At 39.3% G+C, this 21,107-nt stretch overlaps 1 protein-coding gene across 1 annotated transcript in view; it reads left to right on the top strand.

Moving 5' to 3' along the window:
* Window positions 1-21,107, top strand: part of LOC126260229 (beta-mannosidase-like) — a 267,698-nt gene that overhangs the window by 232,745 nt on the left and 13,846 nt on the right. Inside the window, exons 12-13 of the mRNA XM_049957531.1 lie at window positions 238-449; window positions 12,704-12,913. Coding sequence (XP_049813488.1) covers window positions 238-449; window positions 12,704-12,913 — 422 coding nt within the window. The remainder of the gene's footprint in view (window positions 1-237; window positions 450-12,703; window positions 12,914-21,107) is intronic.

The raw sequence follows: 21,107 nt of genomic DNA, 5'->3' as shown, positions 1-21,107 counted from the left end.
AAGTTGAATGTAAAGATTCGTTAGATTTGGAATCAAAATACATTGTAAATTTCTATGTTATAGTGACTGGAAGAAAAACATCAATTATGAATATTAAGCAGTAAAATAAATATAATGCTGTAGTTTCTGACTGACCTTTACCTAATAACTTGCTAGTGTATGTTTGTGATGTTTCAGATTTTATACACACTAACTCTTGTCTGTGTTACATTAATTGTCCTATATTTTTCTTTGCAGATTTTCATGGCAACTGGAAGATGCTTCATTATTATGCAAAGAACTTTTTTGCTAATGTTCTTGTGTCACCATACATCACTCCTGAAGGAGAGCTGGTAGTGAGTCTTATCTCTGACCTGCCATATGAAATGGATACTGTTGTACTTAGCATTTATGTGTACCGCTGGGACAGCTTTGAGTTTGACATAGCTATTATAGGAGCACATAGACTGGTAAGAGAGGTTCTCATACACAATCTTCTTTGTTTTAAGGAAAAAAATGGCAGTAGCTAGAAGAACATGCCTTTTTACACATACACACACTCAAACTGTTTTCCACACACACCAATCATTCTGAGATTTATCTACTGATTGAGCCAGGGGAGAATTATCAGGCATTCTCATCCCATCTGGTCAGTCACCCCTGGCCTGGGGTTCTGGATGACTTTTGCAAACCCTCCCCATTTGCTGAACCTCACCAGTCCCTTTTTTTTTTTTCATTCCTCTTCCTTCCCCTTCAGCCCTTCTGCCAGAAGGAGCCACTGGCTGCAAAAGATAGCACATGAACTTAACCTTTATACACTGAAGCACCAAAGAAACTCGTAGAGGCATGCGTATTCAAATACAGAGATATGTGTACAGACATAATATGGTGCTGCAGTCAGTAATGCCTATATAAGACAATAGGTGTCTGGCACAGATGATATATCACCTACTGCTGGTACAATGGCACGTTATCAAGATTTCAGTGAGTTTGAATGTGGTGTTATAGTAGGCACATCAGCAATGGGACACAGCATGCGTGAGGCAATGATGAAGTGGGGATTTTCCCATACGACCATTTCATGAGTGTACCGTTAATATCAGGAATCTGGTAAAACATCAAATCTCTGACAACACTGTGGCCACGAAAAGATCCTGCAAGAAAAGGACAAACATAACTGAAGAGAATTGTTCAACATGAAAGACATGTAAACCTTCTGCAAATTACTGTAGGTTTCAACACTGGGCCATCAACAAGTGTCAGCGTGCGAACCATTCAACAAAACATCATCAATATGGGCTTTCGGAGCCAAAGGCCCACTCATGTAGCCTTGTTGACTGCATGACACAAAGCTTTATGCCTTGCCTGGGCCCCTCATCTCCAACATTGGACTGTTGATGACTGGAAACATGTTGCCTGGTCAGACGAGTCTTGTTTCAAATTGTATCAAGCGGATGGATGTGTACAGGCATGGAGACCCTGCATGTCAGTGGAGAACTGTTCAAGCTTGTGGAGATCATGTGTGAGGCATGTGCAGTTGGAGTGATATGGGACTCCTGACACATCTAGATATGACTCTGACGGGTGACATGTATATAAGTATCCTGTCTGATGACCTGTGTCCAATCATGTCCATTGTGCATTCCAGCAGACTTGAGCAATTCCAGCAGGACAATGGGACACTACACACATCCTGATTTTTTACAGAGTGGCTCCAGGAACACTCCTGAGTTTAATCACTTCCACTGGCCACCGAACTCCCCAGACATGAACATTATTGGGCATATCTGGGATGCCTTACAAAGAGCTGTTCAGAAGAGATCTCCACCCCTCATACTGTTATAGATTTATGGACAGCCCTACAGGATTCATGGTGTCAATTCCCTCCAGCAGTACTTCAGATATCAGTCAAGTCCATGCCATGTCATGTTGTACTTGTGCATACTTGTGGGGGCGCTACATGGTATTAGGCATGTGTACCAGTTTCTTTGGCTCTTCAGTGTCTATATTTTCTTCTACTGCCACCACATAAGTAGATTTTTTATCTATCCAGTAACATTATATTTTCCAAACTTTATTATTTTCATTGATGTAAAAGTTATATACGTAGCTTTTTCTGTGTGGTTTTACAGCATAATTCTCAAATAAGTAATAGTAGGACAGATGGGGCATGTGCATGCTGTGTGAGGGTGCAGGAGGAGCTGGTCACTGTTCCCTAATGGCTGAAAGCTGTGTGGTCTGTGATTAGCCAGGAGCTGCCTCAGGATGCAGAATCTGGCATGTTGCATGGAATACCTCTGGTGTCAGTTGTTTTACCTACGGGCTCTGCCACCAATGCACATATGGCATACATGAGGTGGAGGTCCACTCTCTCAGCAGGGTGAATGGCAGATTGTAACATGTTGGTGTCATTCCAGGCAGAAAGTCAATGTGAGGACTTGCTGGTCTAGTCTTGACTGGTCACCCTGTGAGTGCACAGGTGGCTGCTCCTCCAGCAGCATCCAAGCTGGCACACAGAGAAAGGATTTACTAGTTATTATGAATACCAATGTTAGGTCATTATGGAGCCACTTAGGAAAATAGTGAAAGAAATCTAATGTGCAGTCAGTATGTCTGCTGGTGGACCATGTGCAAAATGTGGAAGCAGCCATGCTTGTGGCTACTGAGGTTGCAGTGTGCAATCATCTGCATCTTGTGACTCATGTCTGCACCAGTGGTGACTGTCACTTGGACTTTGAGGTCACCCTCAGCTGGTGAAAGTGGTGAAGCCTGCTGGCCTTGTTTGCAGAGTGCAAACAGAGCTCACAATATGCAGTATCATACCCAGAAATGATTAGAGTCCTTTTGTTTTGAGCTGAGTGGAGGATCTCAACCAGAGGCTCTGTTGTTTCTGTGATGATTTTGGCTTCAGATTCCTGGACCTGCATTATGGAGAATTGTAGGAGTCTCCTGAATATGTCATGGGTGCACTACTCAAAGGAAGTAGCTACTTGTGGATTTTACATAGAGATTTTTTTAAAGCCAGGCAATAGTTTGTTCTCTGATGAATATTTGCTAGTCAGTATAATGAGACTGAAATCAAATATTTTAGACCTTTTAGCAACAAATAGACCTGACAATAGTGACAGTGTCAGCATAGGGACAAGGAATGATAATCATGATGTCATCATAGCAATGATGGTTACTAAAGCTAATGAATCCATCAAGATGGCTTGGATGATTTTTATGCTGGAAAGAGCAGGTAAGCAGTTGTTAACAACATACTTAGCCAATGAATAGACATCACTTAGTTTCAATATGATGGACATAGAGGAATTATGGATAAAATAATTGTAAATTGCACTCTGGAGAAGTATGTGCTGAGTAGGCAGACTAAGAATGAGAATGGTCTGCAATGGTTTAATAACAAAGTTTGCATTGTAAATTGTGCACTGGAGAAGTATGTGCTGAGTAAGTGGACTAAAGATGGAAAAGATCTGCCATTGGTTAATAGCAAAGTATGGAAAATGTTTAGGAAGCAGAGAATGTTGCACTCTTGGAAATGTTGACAGGCAAAGTTCTTACAGACTGATGCACAAAGCATGCAACAACTTCCACTGTCACACCTTAGTGAAGGATATTGCTGGTCCCATGTAGAATCTCTAAGTGGGTCAAAGATTTCTAGCCAGTCACTCATTGACCAGTCTGATGTGACAATAGAAGGCAACAAAACAAAGCTGAAGTTCCAAATTTTGTGTTTAAAAAACCATTCACACATGATAATTATACAGGCAAACCGTTGTTTGATCACCACACCCACACCCTTATGGAGAACATAGAAATAGGCATCCCTATTGTTGAGAAGCCACTCAAAGAGTTGGAAAGAAAAAAAAAAGTTACCATATCTGAGAAGAATTCCAGTTTTATTTTACAGAGAGCACTCTATGGCATTGGCCACTCACTTAACTTGTATTTTTGCATATCTCTCATCCAGCAAAACGTTCCAAGCAATTGAAAAAAAGCTCAGGTGACTCATGTATTTCAGAAGGGTAAAAGAAAGAACCCACAAAAATATGAGCAATATCCTCAACATCAATTTGCTGCTGAAGTCTTGAACATATTCACAGTTCAAATGTAATGAGTTTCCTCGAGACAAAAAAGCTTCTGTCCACAAATCAGCATAGATTTAGTAAACATTCTTCTAGCAAAACTTAGCTTGTCCTTTCCTCACACCACATTCTGCAAACCATGGATGGAAGGCAACAGGCAGATTCTATATTCCTAGAATTCCAGAAAGCATTTGACACAGTGCCCAGTGCAGACTGTTATCGAAGGTCCGAGCATGCAGAATAGATTTGCAGATATGTAAGTGGCTTGAATATTTCTTAAGTAATAGAGGAAAGTACATTGTCCTCAATGGTAAGCATTCACCAGACACAAAGACTTCTTAAGTAATAGAACCCAGTACATGGTCCTCAATGGTAAGTGTTCATCAGAGACAAGGGTATTGTAAGAAGTGCCCCAGAGCAGTATGATAGAACCACTCTTGCTCTCTGAGTATATAAACGATCTGACAGATAGGGTGAATGACAATGTACAGCTGTTAACTGATGATGCTGTAGTATACAGGAAAGTATCATCATTGAGTCACTGTAGAAGGATACAGGAGGCTTAGAATATCTAATTGGTGTGATGAAAGGCATCTTATTCCAAATCTAGGATAATGTATATTGATGCAGATGTGTAGGAAAAACAATACAGTGATGTTTAAATACAGTATTAGTGTTGTGGTGCTTGACACAGGCACTTCAATTAAATCATCATCATCAGGATTTCCTTCCAGCAATCCGGGTAAGAATTTGGTGAACAATATGCCTCGATTAGTTTCTGTCCTGGTATAATTTTTCCCTCTTCACTAAATCCCATGTCCCTTCTCTCCTCTTGAGTTCTTCCATAACCTGGTCTGTGCAACTCTTTTTAGGCTGCCCAACTGGTCTTCTTCCTGGTACCTCCATCTCCAAATACTGGCATGGAGTTCAAGTTGGGTGCATTCGCTTCACATGACCAAACCACTTCAGTCTCACAGCACTCATCCTCTCCTCTGCAGTGAATGTCACCTACAGGTCTCTCCTTACATAATCATTCCTGACTCTGTCTCTCCTAGTTTTTTGTAGAGCTGACCTAAGGAACTTAATTTCACATGCTTGTATTTGACTCTCTTCTCTCTTATTTATGACACAGGCCTCTAGACTATTCATCATGATTGGCAGGAGATAAGTTTTGTACAAGCTCTGTTTGGCTCTTTGAAGGACTTCCTTGTCCCATATTAGATTTCATACTTGGTGGAAGAAGTTAGATCCTTTTGTTATTCTGTTTATGACTTCTAGTTTGGAACTTCCACTGCATGATATGATGCTACCCAGATAGTTGAAGCTCTTCACATATTCAACCTTCTCCTCCTCCAGTATGATGTTACAAGATTTGAGTGTCCTGCTCATCTCCATTGTCAGTCCTGTTCCTACTCACAGTTAACTTGAAGTTTTTAAATTTTGTGTTCCAGTAATGTAGTCTCCTCTGAACCTCCATTTCCATCTCTCCCCAAATGGTGATGTCATCAGCAAAAACAAAAGCTTTGAGATCTTCATTTTCTTCTTCCTTACTTTCTTTCATGATTGCATCTGTAAGTGTAATGAAGAGTAAAGGGGAGAGCAAACTGACTTGCTGAAGACCTCTCTGTGTCTTAAATCATTTTGATCTTCCCCCTCCTACTTCTACACTGCTGTCACTACCATTGTACAGCATCTGAACTTTTTCCATTCATCTGGCACTGTGTTTTCTTTCCATATCACACCCAGCACCTGGTGTAACCATTGTATTACATGGATTCCTGTGGCTTAAATCATATCTGCTGTCAGCTCGCCAGATAATGCATATATATCTGCTCCTATAAGAAGTTTTTCTGGCACAGCCCAGTGCAATGCTGGCCACTAGATTTGTTATGTATAAAAAGAAACAACTGATTTTTCTTTATGGTAATCGGGATGACCATGGATAGGAGAAGTTAGTAAAATCCTTAAATTCAAATGAATGATTGTCAGCTACTAGATTTTGGACATTTTTCCTATTTTCTTCTTCTTTCAGCTTCCACTCCTTAATTTTAATTTTTGGTATTCTTTGTACAGCATTCAAACTTTTCATCTTATAATTTAGGTCAGCTACTAGTAACCTGTGGTCACTATCCAAGTGCTCACTTGGTATGACTTTAGTGTCCCTTACTTTTCCTCCAATTAATTTGTCTGTTAATATATAGTCTATAACTGTCTTAGATTTGCCATCCCAGCCATATCTAGTAATCTTTATCTTTAATTAACTATCTAAGCATAACACTGCAAAGCAATATGAAATGGCATGAACACATAAGTACCTTAGTAGGGAAGGTAAGTGGTTGACTTTGGGTTATTGGGAGAGTTTTACAAAGCTGTAGCTCATCTACAAAGGAGGCCACATATGGAACACTTTTGTGACCCATTTTTTACTACCATTTGAGTGTTTGGGGTCCTCACCAGGTCAGAGTAAAGCATTTACAAGACATGCTGGTAGGTTTGATCAACATATGAGAGTTATGGATATGCTTTGTGAACTCAAATGGGGACTGTGGAAGGGAAGACAATGTTCTTTTTGTGAGACACTTGCAAAAATTTAGAGAACAGGCATTTGCAGGTGACTTCAGAATGATTCTACAGCCACCATTGTACTATTTGTGTGAGGACTGCAAAGATCAGATATGAGAAATTTTGGGTAATATGAGACATATAGTCACTTTCCCCTCCTTCCATTTGTGTGTGGAATGGGGAAGGAAATGACTAATAGTGGTACATGGCACCCTCCACTGTACAACTTATGGTGGTTTGAGAAGTAAATTGTTCTCTGGTATCTCACATATTTGTCTATCTTCCCTTTCTGGGTAATTGTGTCATACACAAGCATGTTTGGATATTATATTGTATCCAAAGTACTCCCACTTACAAGGGTTCCTGTGTGTTGCCTTCAGGCAGAAGACACAGGTTGTATTCTTAAAGTGTTCTTTGCAGTCTCATGTACCTGTTTGGTTAACATTCTGGGATGAGTAAAGTATCATCTCCAGAATTCTGTTTTACTTGTACTCTACAATAGTAACAGAAGTTGATGGTCTGCTGCACTTCACCACACCAGTGTGGCTTACTCACAAACTAAGTGATCTGTGAAAGTCATTCCAGTCATTTTATCTCAATGTGTTTAATGTGAACAATAGTACATCAGGATACTTGCAAACATTTTGTAGCCAATATATCCTTCCAGGATGCAGAAACACTCCAGAGTCACAGGAATCTTCTTATTTGTGATAATTAGTATTTGGTTTTCATTATCAACAATCAACCTTCAATTCCTGTAGTAAGCATCTTCACAGTCATACTGGGTGAAAACAAGTGATATGGATGAAAATGATGGCAAAAATGTTTTTTGTGATGTCTACAATAAAATCTCAAATTTCTTCCTCCATCAATTCACAGTGAGTCTGTGACATTTTGGAAGACATAAAACCTCCATCCATCTTCTGGCAAAGTGATGGTGTCTTGCAGTTTGTCCCTTTATATAGTCAGTGACAGTGGATTGCAATTAAAGTATATGCAGCACCAAATCTCATCAGTGGGTTTTACACTCAGTATCAGGACACATGTACTGCACCAAAAGATGGGTGAAGAGCCATGTGCCTTCCAAACAACTTGGACTCATTGGTAATTGATGTGAGAAAAACCTGAAGATTTTATTTTATGCAACAATGGGACTGCCTATGTTGGTATCCAAAAGTGGTTCTAATGTGTCGATGACTTTCTTTCATCTGAGCAGTTAATAGTTAATGACTTGACCCCTGACAAAAGCAAAATTGAGCCAATCAGTTTTTATATTTATGTAATCTCTTCCCATAAAGCCTCTAAGATCTTGGAGATGCCAAGGAGGGTGTAAATTTGTAAGTAATATATTGCCATTCATGAATGTTCTCTCTGTTTCAAAATAGTTGCTATTTCTGCATATTTCTATGTATCTGATGAGACTCCAGTTTTAACAATGTTTTTAAGAGCATATTTTCTGCAGAAATTGGAGAATCACTGCTTTTACAATTTGCATTAGTTTCCTGAACAGTAAGATAACAGATAGTAAATTCACATTTGATCTTGCAGGCTGATACACAGCATGGCATTTGAGGTTAGGTGTCTTCTTTCAGTTGCCTGCTCCCTGCAATGAGGTCCAAAATTGGTGTCAGTTGAGATCATTCCATCTGCCATCTCTGACTAGCTAACACAGCATCAGGCTTTTTTAATTCTGCAAACTGCATTGTGAGCCCTACTGGCTGTAATGGCATTTAACCCATGTTACTAAATGAAATTGTTTAGTGCAGGTAATTTTCATTTTCCTCTGTTTGTACTGGATTGTAGGCTGGTGTGCCTTGCTGAACTCAGACTTTGTCTCCACTGTTTGTGCATTAGCATGAGTCTTGTTAGGTTTTATGTAATGTTGCATGCCATTACCAAATACTTCAGAGATCATTTTATTGGCTACTAGTGGATAAACCCAGCATTGCTCATTGTAGCTGTGTGTCCACACCCATATTGTGCAGTGTGTGACATGCCCATATCATGCAGTGTCTGGCCATAGCTTAATGTTTATGATGTCATATCTCCTGAAGTACATGTTGTACAGTCATATAACTTTGCACTTACGTTCAGTGGTGTATGAGCTTACTGTCTGTGAAATATGTCATGAATACAGTTAGTATTAATGAGGTAACAAATTATTATCATCATGCCTCATGCAGTAGATAAACTGCATGAACGAGGGAAAAGGAGTAAGCAATAAACATTTTCATCATTTTATAGGGGTTGTCAGCAAGAAAGAAATTTGTAAAGGTTTTAAATTTTATGTCAAGCTTGTTGCAAGTCTCTAAGTGCTCTCATTCTCAAATACTGGAATAATGTAATCTGAGAATTCAAGCACCACATGCTGCACTTCTTTGTCACCCCCACCACTCTGATAGTTAGGTGGTTCTTACCCCTGACAGCAACTATTGACTGACAGTAAAGTATATGTGTACCAAGTTCGAGTGAACTTGTTTTAGAAGGAAATGTGGAAAACACACACACACACAAAACACATCCATTTTTATAACACATATGGATTTCACAGTCAGTGTACATTCTGATGTATTCTAAACAGTGAGCACACACTAGAGTGCCTTGCTTAGTCACAGTATATTGTCTACTGTAGTAGGCCCCAGTAAACTGGGACTTTGAAGATGTATCTGATACTGTACTTTATAAGGAATTACACTGATATGAGCTGCATATAGCATGCAGCCTCTTGGGCTGTGCCTTTCTCATGCTGTAGGAGTTGAATCACAAATAGTTGATAATTTCCTTCATTGTCAACAATGACAACCAGGTAGAGGAAGTTTCTCAGTTTGTGACAACTGGCTTTAAATATATTAACATGCAGACTTAGGTCTTTGTTTTCTCACAGTAATATATCTCCCATCTCATCTTTATTTACTTCCTCATCCCATTCTATGATATTGTCTTAAATCTGTTTCCCTTGTACTGGCCTTCTATATATTCCTTCCACTTTTCAGCTTTCACTTCTTTGCTTGGTACTCTTTTTCCATCTGACCTCTTAATATTTATACAGTGCATTGGAAAAAATGAAATGAAGGGGATACTTAGCAAACACAACAAGCTGGTGGCCAGTGTAGTTGAAGTGTCTACACCTACACTATTGCGTGCAGTCCCCCCCCCCCCCCCCCCAACACACACACACACACACACACACACGAGGTGTCACTGGCTGCAGACTCTGATGCAGTCACCTCACTGGCCACTGACATGTGCTTTGTGGACAGACCATGTAGGGATCGGTCCATAGGGTGAGGGGTTATAAATCAGCCATGCACCCCCAGGAAGTCAGTTCATCGCTGCACCTGATGATGGCGACATGTCTAATCACCAAAATATTGTTTCTGATGGATGCTGTCAAACAACAGCACACCTGTGGTTATCCAGTCAATAATAACATTATTATGTGAAGCTCAAGCAGTAAAGAGAGATCAAAGAAAGTGGTAGTGTGACTGCAAGTGTCATTGTAGCTTCTGACAGATTCAGTTGAGAAAACTGATAAATCATGACACAGAACTGAGCTCAGCATTTCTGACTCTGTGGACAGTTACCATGCAAAGTGCCCAAAGCATGGAATGCTGACATTTTTTCCACATAATGATAAATCATTATACAGTTTCAACCACAATGTTGACTCAGCAAGACAATACTACACAGTGTGTGTAAGTCTGTTGGGTTAGAAATTGGTCCCGCCTGCTATGAGCTGCATTGCTGGCATGTATACCACTATCAGAGCTTCTATTATCCAAGGATCATAAATGCCTCAAAGTGCAACAGGCACATTAATGACATTTGTAGCATCACAGTGTGTGTAAGTCTGTTGGGTTAGAAATTGGTCCCGCCTGCTATGAGCTGCATTGCTGGCGTGTATACCACTATCAGAGCTTCTATTATCCAAGGATCATAAATGCCTCAAAGTGCAACAGGCACATGAATGACATTTGTAGCATGCTGAGCAGCAAAATGTAATGTTTGGAGTCAAGTCACATATATGTGTTAAATATTGCCATGTGGTGAGCACAATCTCACAGATTGCATTGTGAGGGGGCACAAATATAAAATAAATAATAGGCTTGAACTGCTATCAAATGTTGCAGGATACCTCAACTTCTACGTAGTAAGATATTGAGACTTTCACCACATAAAAAAAGACAGACTTTGCTTCAGGCAATTCTGTACATCATATTTCAATTGGACAATGCAGCACCACATGTGGTGAGCGATTTCACAGTGTTCTTCAAAAAATGGCAAGTACTGCTACTTTCCTGAGCTAAAGATTCACTTGAGATTGAATATGTTTTAGAGATGGTTGGTCAAGAATGCACTAGTTGCAGTTATCAAGCAACCACTGTTGATACGTTAGGGACATATATACAAAATGAATGATGGGTAATTCCTTAGGATGATATCCTGACCCACTTTAAATCCATACCAGGACATTTGGAGTCTCTGACTGATGGATGTAGGAACTTCACAACCTACTTAATGCTCAGACTCAGATGAATGGGAGCTAGTCTAAATGTAGAAAAATGTAAGTTAATGCAGATGAGTAGAAAAAATATAGCCATACAGTATGAGTATAGCATTAGTAGTGTGCTGCCTGAAATAGTCACATTGATTAAATATCTAAGCATAATGCTGCAAAGTAATACAAAATGGAATGAGCATGTCCACTTCACTTTACTGGGAGAATTTCAGGAAAGTGTGGTTCATCTGTAAAGGAGATCACATATAGGACACTATTGTGGCCCATTGTTGAGTAATGTTCAAGCGTTTGGGATCTGCACCAGATCAGATTAAAGGAAGACATCAAAGCAATTCAGAGTCAGGCTGCTAGATTTATTATCAGTACATTTAAACAATGCTGGTATTATGGAGATACTTTGCGGACCCTAATGGGGCTCACTGGAAGGAAGTTGACATTCTTCTCAAGGAGCACTGTTGAGAAAATTTAGAGAAATGGTGTTGAAGGCTGACTGCAGAACAATTCTACTGCCAGAAATGTATATTTCATGTAAGGACAAAGAAAATGAGATTAGAGGGATTAGGGCTTGTGTGGAAATATATAAATAGTGTTTTTTCCTTGCTCTGTTTTCAAGTGGAACAGGAAAGGAGGTGACTAGTAGTGGTACAGGGTACCCTCCACCATGCACTGTACAGTGGGTTGCAGAGTATGTATGTACACAGACACAGATGCTGATATACCTAATATGAGGTAATTATACTGTAATTTCATTTCAGTCCCATGTATCATCATAAATCTGGCAGTTATCACAATGTTAGTGTATTTCAACATATAAAGATTCATAATAGACACACTATCATTCATTTATGTTGGTAGCAACAAAGAGATACATTGTGTACATTTTCTTCGCCTTTACAATAGAACTAGTAACCCCCCCCCCCCTCACCCCTCTCCCTTGATTCCTTAAAGTATCAAACTTCTGCATATAATACAGCTTCAAATGTCTGATTACTTTACAAATGCAAATGTGTTAAATATTTTACATTAAGCATGTAAAATGTTTATGGTTGTAGACACAAAACCCTAATTTGTTGTTTGTATTAGATCTGGATTATTCACCCACAGACTAGTGAAAAAGTCAAAACCAAAACTGAACTACGTGCCATACAGTGATATAATTTCACAGTACATTCAGTGGTATATTAGTTGTACATTCAGATACTGTCTGCAAAATGTGTTGTGAACAGAGTTAATAGAAAAGAAGTAATAAACCGAAATGTAGTGCCAGATGCAGGAGTTGTACTGCACAAACAACAAAAATGAAGTAGGTGATAAACTCTTTTACTTTCATTATTTTATTGGGTGTGTCAGGAAGAAAAAGTTTCAAAAAGGTTTGAAATTATGTGTAAAGCTTTCTGGAAGCTACTACATAAAGCTTTCTGGAAGCTCCTCCAGGGAGGATATATTTACATTCACTTGAATTTGTTTTATACAATATTACAGTTACAAATAATGTGTCTGTTAATGTTCTAATTTATTTCAACTCATAAGTTACTTAACATCTCTAAACTTACAGCCAGCTACCACAGCATACGATGCATACAACGAAACACTGGAAAATATCCTGGATGGTACAACATGCGGTGCTGATGGTGGTACAAAAGACGCGTGTCTATTATATTTCACTTTAGAAGATGACACATTAACAAAAAAAATCAGTCCAGATAACTTTATATTTCTTAGTGAAATAAATTCAGCAATTGGAATCAGTGATCCTTCATTAAATGTGAGTATTCAGCTTTAAAAGCTTTTTTTTTTTTTTTTTTTTTTTTTTTTTTTTTTTTTTTTTTTTTTTTTTTTTTTAAATATCTGGAACTGCTTTGTTGTTCAATGCAATGCATAAAACATTTTAAATATTGGTAGTGTAATTCCTTTCAAATTGTGGAATTGTGTTTTAGATTAATCCATCTCCCTTTTAAAAAAGAAAAATACTAAGTAGCTTACATTCTTTGCAGAATAAAAATTATTGTTTGGATTAATAATAAGCTGATTTCCATTGTAAATAAAACACTCTGTATTCACAGAGTGATTGACTCTCATTTAAGAATCAACTCTTTGATGACATATGCATGTGAAAACACTACCATAGAAATATGAGAAAACTTTGGTATTCAACAACAAAGAATCACATTTGCCTTAATCATTATAATCTACTAGAAAATAAATTGCTCCAAGTGAGCAAGTCACAGTCTTCTTTTATGCACATTTAGGCCTGTCAATTTGGACAAAGTATCCATACTTTCATTCCTATAAGATTTGCTGTAACTGTTAATCTGTTAATGCTTAGAATTTTCAGAGTCTAATAAACAAGAAGTGGTGAGCAATTATGTGGTGCAGTTTTTATCGTGTGCTGATGTAGAATCATAGGTTAAAGGGAACACCTCCATTGCTGGGAAAAAACTGTACATTTTGCTTTAGCATTCTGAGATAGACAGGGTGTATATGACCTGGGACAGTTGGGAGATCCAGGAAAAACACGGCAATTTTTTCATCTGGGAGAAAACCAGGAAAACCTGGGAATTTTTTAGAATTCCAGGAATTTTTCATTGTTTCAGTTTTCAGCTAAATTTTTGTAACTTTGACTGGTAAGAACCAATACTCTAACAAAGGATATTACTGTATCCCACTTCTGCAGAATAATACTGCAGCAATAAATCATGTACGAGAGAAAAAAATGAAAATACGACTTCAATTGCAAAGGAAATGTGCGACATAAAACAACAAAACACAGTCCTCATACAAGCATCTGCCAACAGAAAAATGTGTGAAGGCTTTAGAAAGTACTTCTTAACAACAAATTGCCTCCAATGAGCATGACGTCACACCTGTTTACATTAGATTCATTTTATCAGTTACGAGCGGGCTCATGGATATGCACAGTTGAGTCGCATATGAGTAGTACCTTCTCCCACTTCTGGCTACAGAAATGTGGCTCTTGGCTGAGTAAGCAGCAAGCAGCTGGATGCTACCAGGAAAAATTTTACTGGTGCGCCCAAGCTGCCAGATTCACACATGCGCAGTATGCCTGGATCTGGGAGGGAGGGGCAAATCGAGATATCTAAAGTGGGCGGCAATTTCGATGGGGGAAGGGGGCTCCAAATTCAAATTATTGAGGGAAAAAAAACCTTGTTTCACAAAGTGCCTAGCATTCAGTGCATGTTGACCTATCAGTTATGCATGTGATTTTGAAATGCATCCCTGTTGGTTTTTGAACACATTCTAAGTTGATTTCTGAATGAATCATAAGTTCATTTTTGAAGGCGTGCATAGTGTATGTGATGTCCCTGTCAGGGGAATCCTCACTGCATCTAGAAATAAACTATATTGCAAACAAAATGGGATGGGGCCATACGAGCTGAGTGAAGTAAATCCGAATGAATGAATGCCAGTTGCTGTCTGTCCAGTGTTAATTGTGAGGCTTTTTTTAAAAAAAAAGAAAAAAAGAAAATAAAGAGGGCAGGATGTGAAACTGGTCATTGGGAGCAGGAGAGGCATGGGAGGACATTTTAATTTCCACTGTCCTGAATATAATTTCATGGCATCCATTACAAAATATACACTTTTCAATTCCACAGAGTGAAACACAGTGATGTGCAATAGAAGAATGCTGTGTGAAGAGGCATAGCATTGCAATTTGGCACACTTAAGGCCAAATAACATGTCTTACATTTCCTTGAACATATATGTTTTGTGTGTCAGACTCTTCAGAAAGATGTGCACTAAAATGAACATATTTTTGAAAACTGGATTTTTAAAAATTTTTGACAACTATCAAACACTTGAGGGAGGGGGGAGGGCACTATGTAGTACTTCCCCAGTTCAGAAATACCTTAGATCAGGGCTGATGCACAGAGCAGTCTGAGTTATGGTAGGGAAGTGGGTAGTATCCATTGATCCATGTTTACATTTAGTAATTTTGCTGTTTCCTCTTCATTTACTGCTCTCACGTCAAATGGAAACAAAACAGGTTTCAGTGGGCGGGAGCTATAACGTGAATTAAAATACATTCACATAGTTACAGAAGGCTAAAATATGTTATTAGTTTCAGATTTTTCTTTCTGGTGGTCAAGCATTAATCACCTTGCAGAACAATGAAGTTATTTTTGTCACTTTTCTAAAGAAATTTTGCTTTTATTAATCTTTTCTGCTGAGGCAGTCAATGTATCTGAAACAAAGTATTTGACTCCACACTAATGGCTAGTTTCAACTGTTTGCTGCATTTCATGTACACATTTTCATCTTCTAGCATGAATGGCATTATGCCATAATAAAAAACCAAACATGAGATAATGCAGTAACGGTACTCAAAGAAATTTTCATCCTGAAAACCACACTGAAAAGTTTAATACTAGGTCGAGGCCTACTTCATTGTGAATCTGGACATATAAATGTGCACTTTAAGTATGCACTTTAAATGTGCACAGTTTGGTATAGTTCACAAAATTCCATTGCTCTTGGAGTATCCTCTGACATCTTGTTTCTTTTATGACATAGTGTAAGATCTTTTGATGTTTTACACGTACGAACATACAGGCTTCCTACGTCATCGTAGCTGCACAGGCGTGGTGGCACCTGATATCTGGTGCTCTCTGGCAACTGCTAAAACAAACCTATTTCTAACAGGTCACGGGACAATATTGTGAATGGTGGTTTGAAAAGCGTTACATTCAAAGTAAATTTCCTTTTACAGAAGTTGAACTATGTGTGAGAATGTACAATGAATATCTTAAATCACAGAGTGATTGACACTCATTTGAGAATCAACTCTTTGATGACAAGCCATTTAGAAGAATTTTGAGCCCAGAAGATCAGACATTTATGTCATTATTAAAAATTTTACTGGCACATTTGTGTGATATACCCTAAAGTGTAACACATGCAAAAAGACCAACATTATATGTGAAAGCTTATCTTCTCTTGCAGCTTATTAACTGTAGAGACTAATATTATTTGTGAAGGCATTGCTGTTCTTGTGGCAACACTATGTATATTAATTTAAACCATTAACGTGTCCTGTTTGTGTGTTCGCGCGACTTAATAGTGATGTTGCTATTGGCTGATTACATCACATGTCCTATGCTCTGAATATCCGCTGTCATCTGCTGGTGAGATCACATGACATGAGTTATGACTGGCTTACAACAGTGCATCACAATCTTGGAAAGTAACATGGGGTGTTTGGTGGAATTTGAATTGTAATACCAAAATATGCAGCATACATGTCACTGCACATCAAAGATCTTTCCAAAACATGTTTTTTCCCCTTGAGTTTCATTTCCTAAAGTGCCAGGAAATTCTACATCCGTGTATAAAACCATAACCACTCAAAGGATTGATAAGTTTTACAGTTCTGAGGGAAAATATACAGTCACTTAACACGGGAAAAGTGTGTTTTCACCTGCGAGAAAGTGTATTTTTAACTGGGAAATCTGGGTGAAATCCAGGAATTTTTTTTCCTTGTCTGCGTATACATGCTGGATAGAGTAAAAATTTTTGTGTGTACCCTTCAGCCTTCAGGCTGTTCACTAATGAAGTAGGTCACCCTTGTCATTGATTGAAAAGAATTTCTGCATCACAGAAAAAGGGCACATTGAGGTGTGTACATCATCATGCTAGGGTAACAAGTGGATTGGTCTGCATGTGCACTTCATAGCATTCTGCAAAACAATAATGAAGGGAAGAAACCTCATCCTCTGGTTTGAACATTTGAGGGAAGTCTGACAGAATGTTGACTTACATATCAGCAGGATTAATTCATACAATGCAACTTTGATTACCATATATCCAGCCTACCTGATGGTGTTTATTGGATTCATTCACTGAGACTTATCAAATATAAATATTTGGGATTATTAACATCAGATGATGGAACCACAGACTACAAATCAACTACTAGGTAATTGCTTCAAGGAATAGATGGCGTGTGCTGTCCAGAGTCCTGTGTAACAAAAAACAAACCTTACAATCTAGCTCCTAGATTGCAATCATATGGATGTGCAGAGGCCAAGTGAGTGAAAACGTAAGAGTAAGTCCAGTAACAAATGCACAGGGCATCCTTGTAGAAAGGAACATGCTACATAAAGTCTTGAATAAATTCATACTGATGTGGAACGACCATTTCTTTTGCTGCCTGGATGACTACATCGTAAGTAAAGCCTCTGCATCACTACAAGTAGGATATTTGGTGTTTAACTTCAAGACACTTGGCTAATAATTGTCTAAAAAGATGTGAAAAAAACAGCTTTGGTCAAATAAGAGGTGTACCAGGTTATCAAATACTTCCTTAAGATTAGGAAAGTCAGTTCCATGCAATGCAAAAATATAAGGGCCAATCAGAAAGCTTCTATTCAAAGGCCATACAGTCTAGAATGTTGGCTGTTCACCACCCTGTTTGTATGCATTTGGTAGTAATGTCGCCATAGTTCAAAATGAAGCATTTACTGCTTGCACATCAGAAAGATGGGAATACCACACTAATCCCTTGCCTACATGTTGGTGCATATATATCCTTATTGGAGTTGTTGACAAAATTATTAAATTGTATGAATATAATAGAGGGAAACATTCCACGTGGGAAAAATATATCTAAAAATTGCTTCATCAGGAAAGAGGGAAGGAGAGGGCCGGCCGCGGTGGTCTAGCGGTTCTAGGCGCTCAGTCCGGAACCGCGCGACCGCTCCGGTCGCAGGTTCGAATCCTGCCTCGGGCATGGATGTGTGTAATGTCCTTAGGTTAGTTAGGTGTAAGTAGTTCTAAGTTCTAGGGGACTGATGACCACAGATGTCAAGTCCCATAGTGCTCAGAACCATTCGAACCATTCAAAGGAGAGGGAAAGACGAAAGGATGTGGGTTTTAAGGGAGAGGGTAAGGAGTCATTCCAATCCTGGGAGCGGAAAGACTTACCTTAGGGGGAAAAAAAAGGACAGGTATACACTCGCGCACATACACACATATCCATCCACATATACACAGACACAAGCAGACATTTGTAAAGGCCAAGAGTTTGGGCAGAGATGTCAGTCGAGGCGGAAGTAAAGAGGCAAAGATGTTGTTGAAAGACAGGTGAGGTATGAGCAGCGGCAACTTGAAATTAGCGGAGGTTGAGGCCTGGCGGATAACAAGAAGAGAGGATATACTGAAGGGCAAGTTCCCATCTCCGGAGTTCTGACAGGTTGGTGTTAGTGGGAAGTATCCAGATAACCCGGATGGTGTAACACTGTGCCAAGATGTGCTGGCCGTGCACCAAGGCATATTTAGCCACAGGGTGATCCTCATTACCAACAAACACCATCTGCCTGTGTCCATTCATGCGAATGGACAGTTTGTTGCTGGTCATTCCCACATAGAAAGCTTCACAGTGTAGGCAGGTCAGTTGGTAAATCACGTGGGTGCTTTCACACGTGGCTCTGCCTTTGATCATGTACACCTACCGGGTTACAGGACTGGAGTAGGTGGTGGTGGGAGGGTGCATGGTACAGGTTTTACACCTTGGGCGGTTACAAGGGTAGGAGCCAGAGGGTAGGGAAGGTGGTTTGGGGATTTCATAGGGATGAACTAAGAGGTTACGAAGGTTAGGTGGGTGGCGGAAAGACACTCTTGGTGGAGTGGGGAGGATTTCATGAAGGATGGATCTCATTTCAGGGCAGGATTTGAGGAAGTCGTATCCCTGCTGGAGAGCCACATTCAGAGTCTGATCCAGTCCCGGAAAGTATCCTGTCACAAATGGGGCACTTTTGTGGTTCTTCTGTGGGAGGTTCTGGGTTTGAGGGGATGAGGAAGTGGCTCTGGTTATTTGCTTCTGTACCAGGTCGGGAGGGTAGTTGTGGGATGTGAAAGCTGTTTTCAGGTTGTTGGTGTAATGGTTCAGGGATTCCGGACTGGAGCAGATTCATTTGCCACGAAGACCTAGGCTGTAGGGAAGGGACCGTTTGATGTGGAATGGGTGGCAGCTGTCATAATGGAGGTACTGTTGCTTGTTGGTGGGTTTGATGTGGACGGACGTGTGAAGCTGGCCATTGGACAGATGGAGGTCAACGTCAACGAAAGTGGCATGGGATTTGGAGTAGGACCAGGTGAATCTGATGGAACCAAAGGAGTTGAGGTTGGAGAGGAAATTCTGGAGTTCTTCTTCACTGTGAGTCCAGATCATGAAGATGTCATCAATAAATCTGTACCAAACTTTGGGTTGGCAGGCCTGTGTAACCAAGAAGGCTTCCTCTAAGTGACCCATGAATAGGTTGGTGTACGAGGGGGCCATCCTGGTACCCATGGCTGTTCCCTTTAATTGTTGGTATGTCTGGCCTTCAAAAGCGAAGAAGTTGTGGGTCAGGATGAAGCTGGCTAAGGTAATGAGGAAAGAGGTTTCAGGTAGGGTGGCAGGTGATCGGCGTGAAAGGAAGTGCTCCATCGCAGCGAGGCCCTGGATGTGCTTGTGTCTGTGTATGTGCGGATGGATATGTGTGTGTGTGTGCGCGCGAGTGTATACCTGTCCTTTTTTCCCCCTAAGGTAAGTCTTTCCGCTCCCGGGATTGGAATGACTCCTTACCCTCTCCCTTAAAACCCACATCCTTTCGTCTTTCCCTCTCCTTCCCTCTTTCCTGATGAAGCAACTGTTTGATGCAAAAGCTTGAATTTTGTGTGTATGTTTGTGTTCGTTTGTGTGTCTATTGACCTGCCAGCGCTTTTGTTTGGTAAGTCTCATTATGTTTGTTTTTAGATATAAATTATTTAATTGGGTAGATAAAAATCTCTCACCAAGCAGTGGCAGAACACACACATAAAAGACTGTTGTAACTGGCAAGCTTTCAGAGCCAGTGGTTGCTTCTTCAGGCAGAAGGGTCAAATGGCAAGGAAGGAGGGTGAAGGAAAAGAAATGGAGAGGTCTAGGAAAAGGGGTAGATTTTGGGAAAGTCACCCAGAACTGCAGGTCAGGGGAGACTCACCATTCAGGATGAGAAGGAAAGAAGTCACCATAAAAGCAAGTAGCAGTTGAAGATCAGGATGTAGTTGCAACACTCAGATAATCCTAGTGTGTGAGCAAGTGAATGACATATATTTTATTCACTAAAGAGAGTGTTTTCAAAGTGTTTTTTTTTCTAATAAATATGCCATTGGAACCTAATTTGTGATTAAGTGGTTACTTGAGTAATGAAGTAACATAGTAGAGTCTTATATAAAGTCTTCATGGGCTGTCAGCTTAGATTAGATTAGATTAGATTAGATTAATACTAGTTCCATGGATCATGAATACGATATTTCGTAATGATGTGGAACGAGTCGAATTTTCCAATACATGACATAATTAGGTTAATTTAACAACATACTTAAGTTAATATAACAACTTTATTTTATTGTGTTTTTTGTTTTTCTTTATTTTTTATTTTTATTTTTTTAATTTTTTTAATATTTTTTTAAAATTTATATCTAAAAATTCCTCTATGGAGTAGAAGGAGTTGTCATTCAGAAATTCTTTTAATTTCTTCTTAAATACTTGTTGGTTATCTGTCAGACTTTTGATACTATTTGGTAAGTGACCAAAGACTTTAGTGCCAGTATAATTCACCCCTTTCTGTGCCAAAGTTAGATTTAATCTTGAATAGTGAAGATCATCCTTTCTCCTAGTATTGTAGTTATGCACACTGCTATTACTTTTGAATTGGGTTTGGTTGTTAATAACAAATTTCATAAGAGAGTATATATACTGAGAAGGTACTGTGAATATCCCTAGATCCTTAAATAAATGTCTGCAGGACATGATGCTACTCGGCTGACAACCCATGAAGAAGTCATATATGAAATTCACCAAGAAAGCCTGCTCTCACATATAGTACAGTCTATTCTGAAGTGAAAGTCAACAAATAGTTTTGTTGCTACACTAGTTCTCCAAAAAAGTAGTCAAAAATGTTTAGTCCCAGCTAAAT

This window comes from Schistocerca nitens, chromosome 5, assembly GCF_023898315.1.
Source record: "Schistocerca nitens isolate TAMUIC-IGC-003100 chromosome 5, iqSchNite1.1, whole genome shotgun sequence".
Classification (NCBI taxonomy): Eukaryota; Metazoa; Arthropoda; class Insecta; order Orthoptera; family Acrididae; genus Schistocerca; species Schistocerca nitens.
The sequence above is the reverse complement of the archived record's forward strand: the minus strand, read 5'-3'. Positions and strand labels throughout refer to the sequence as shown.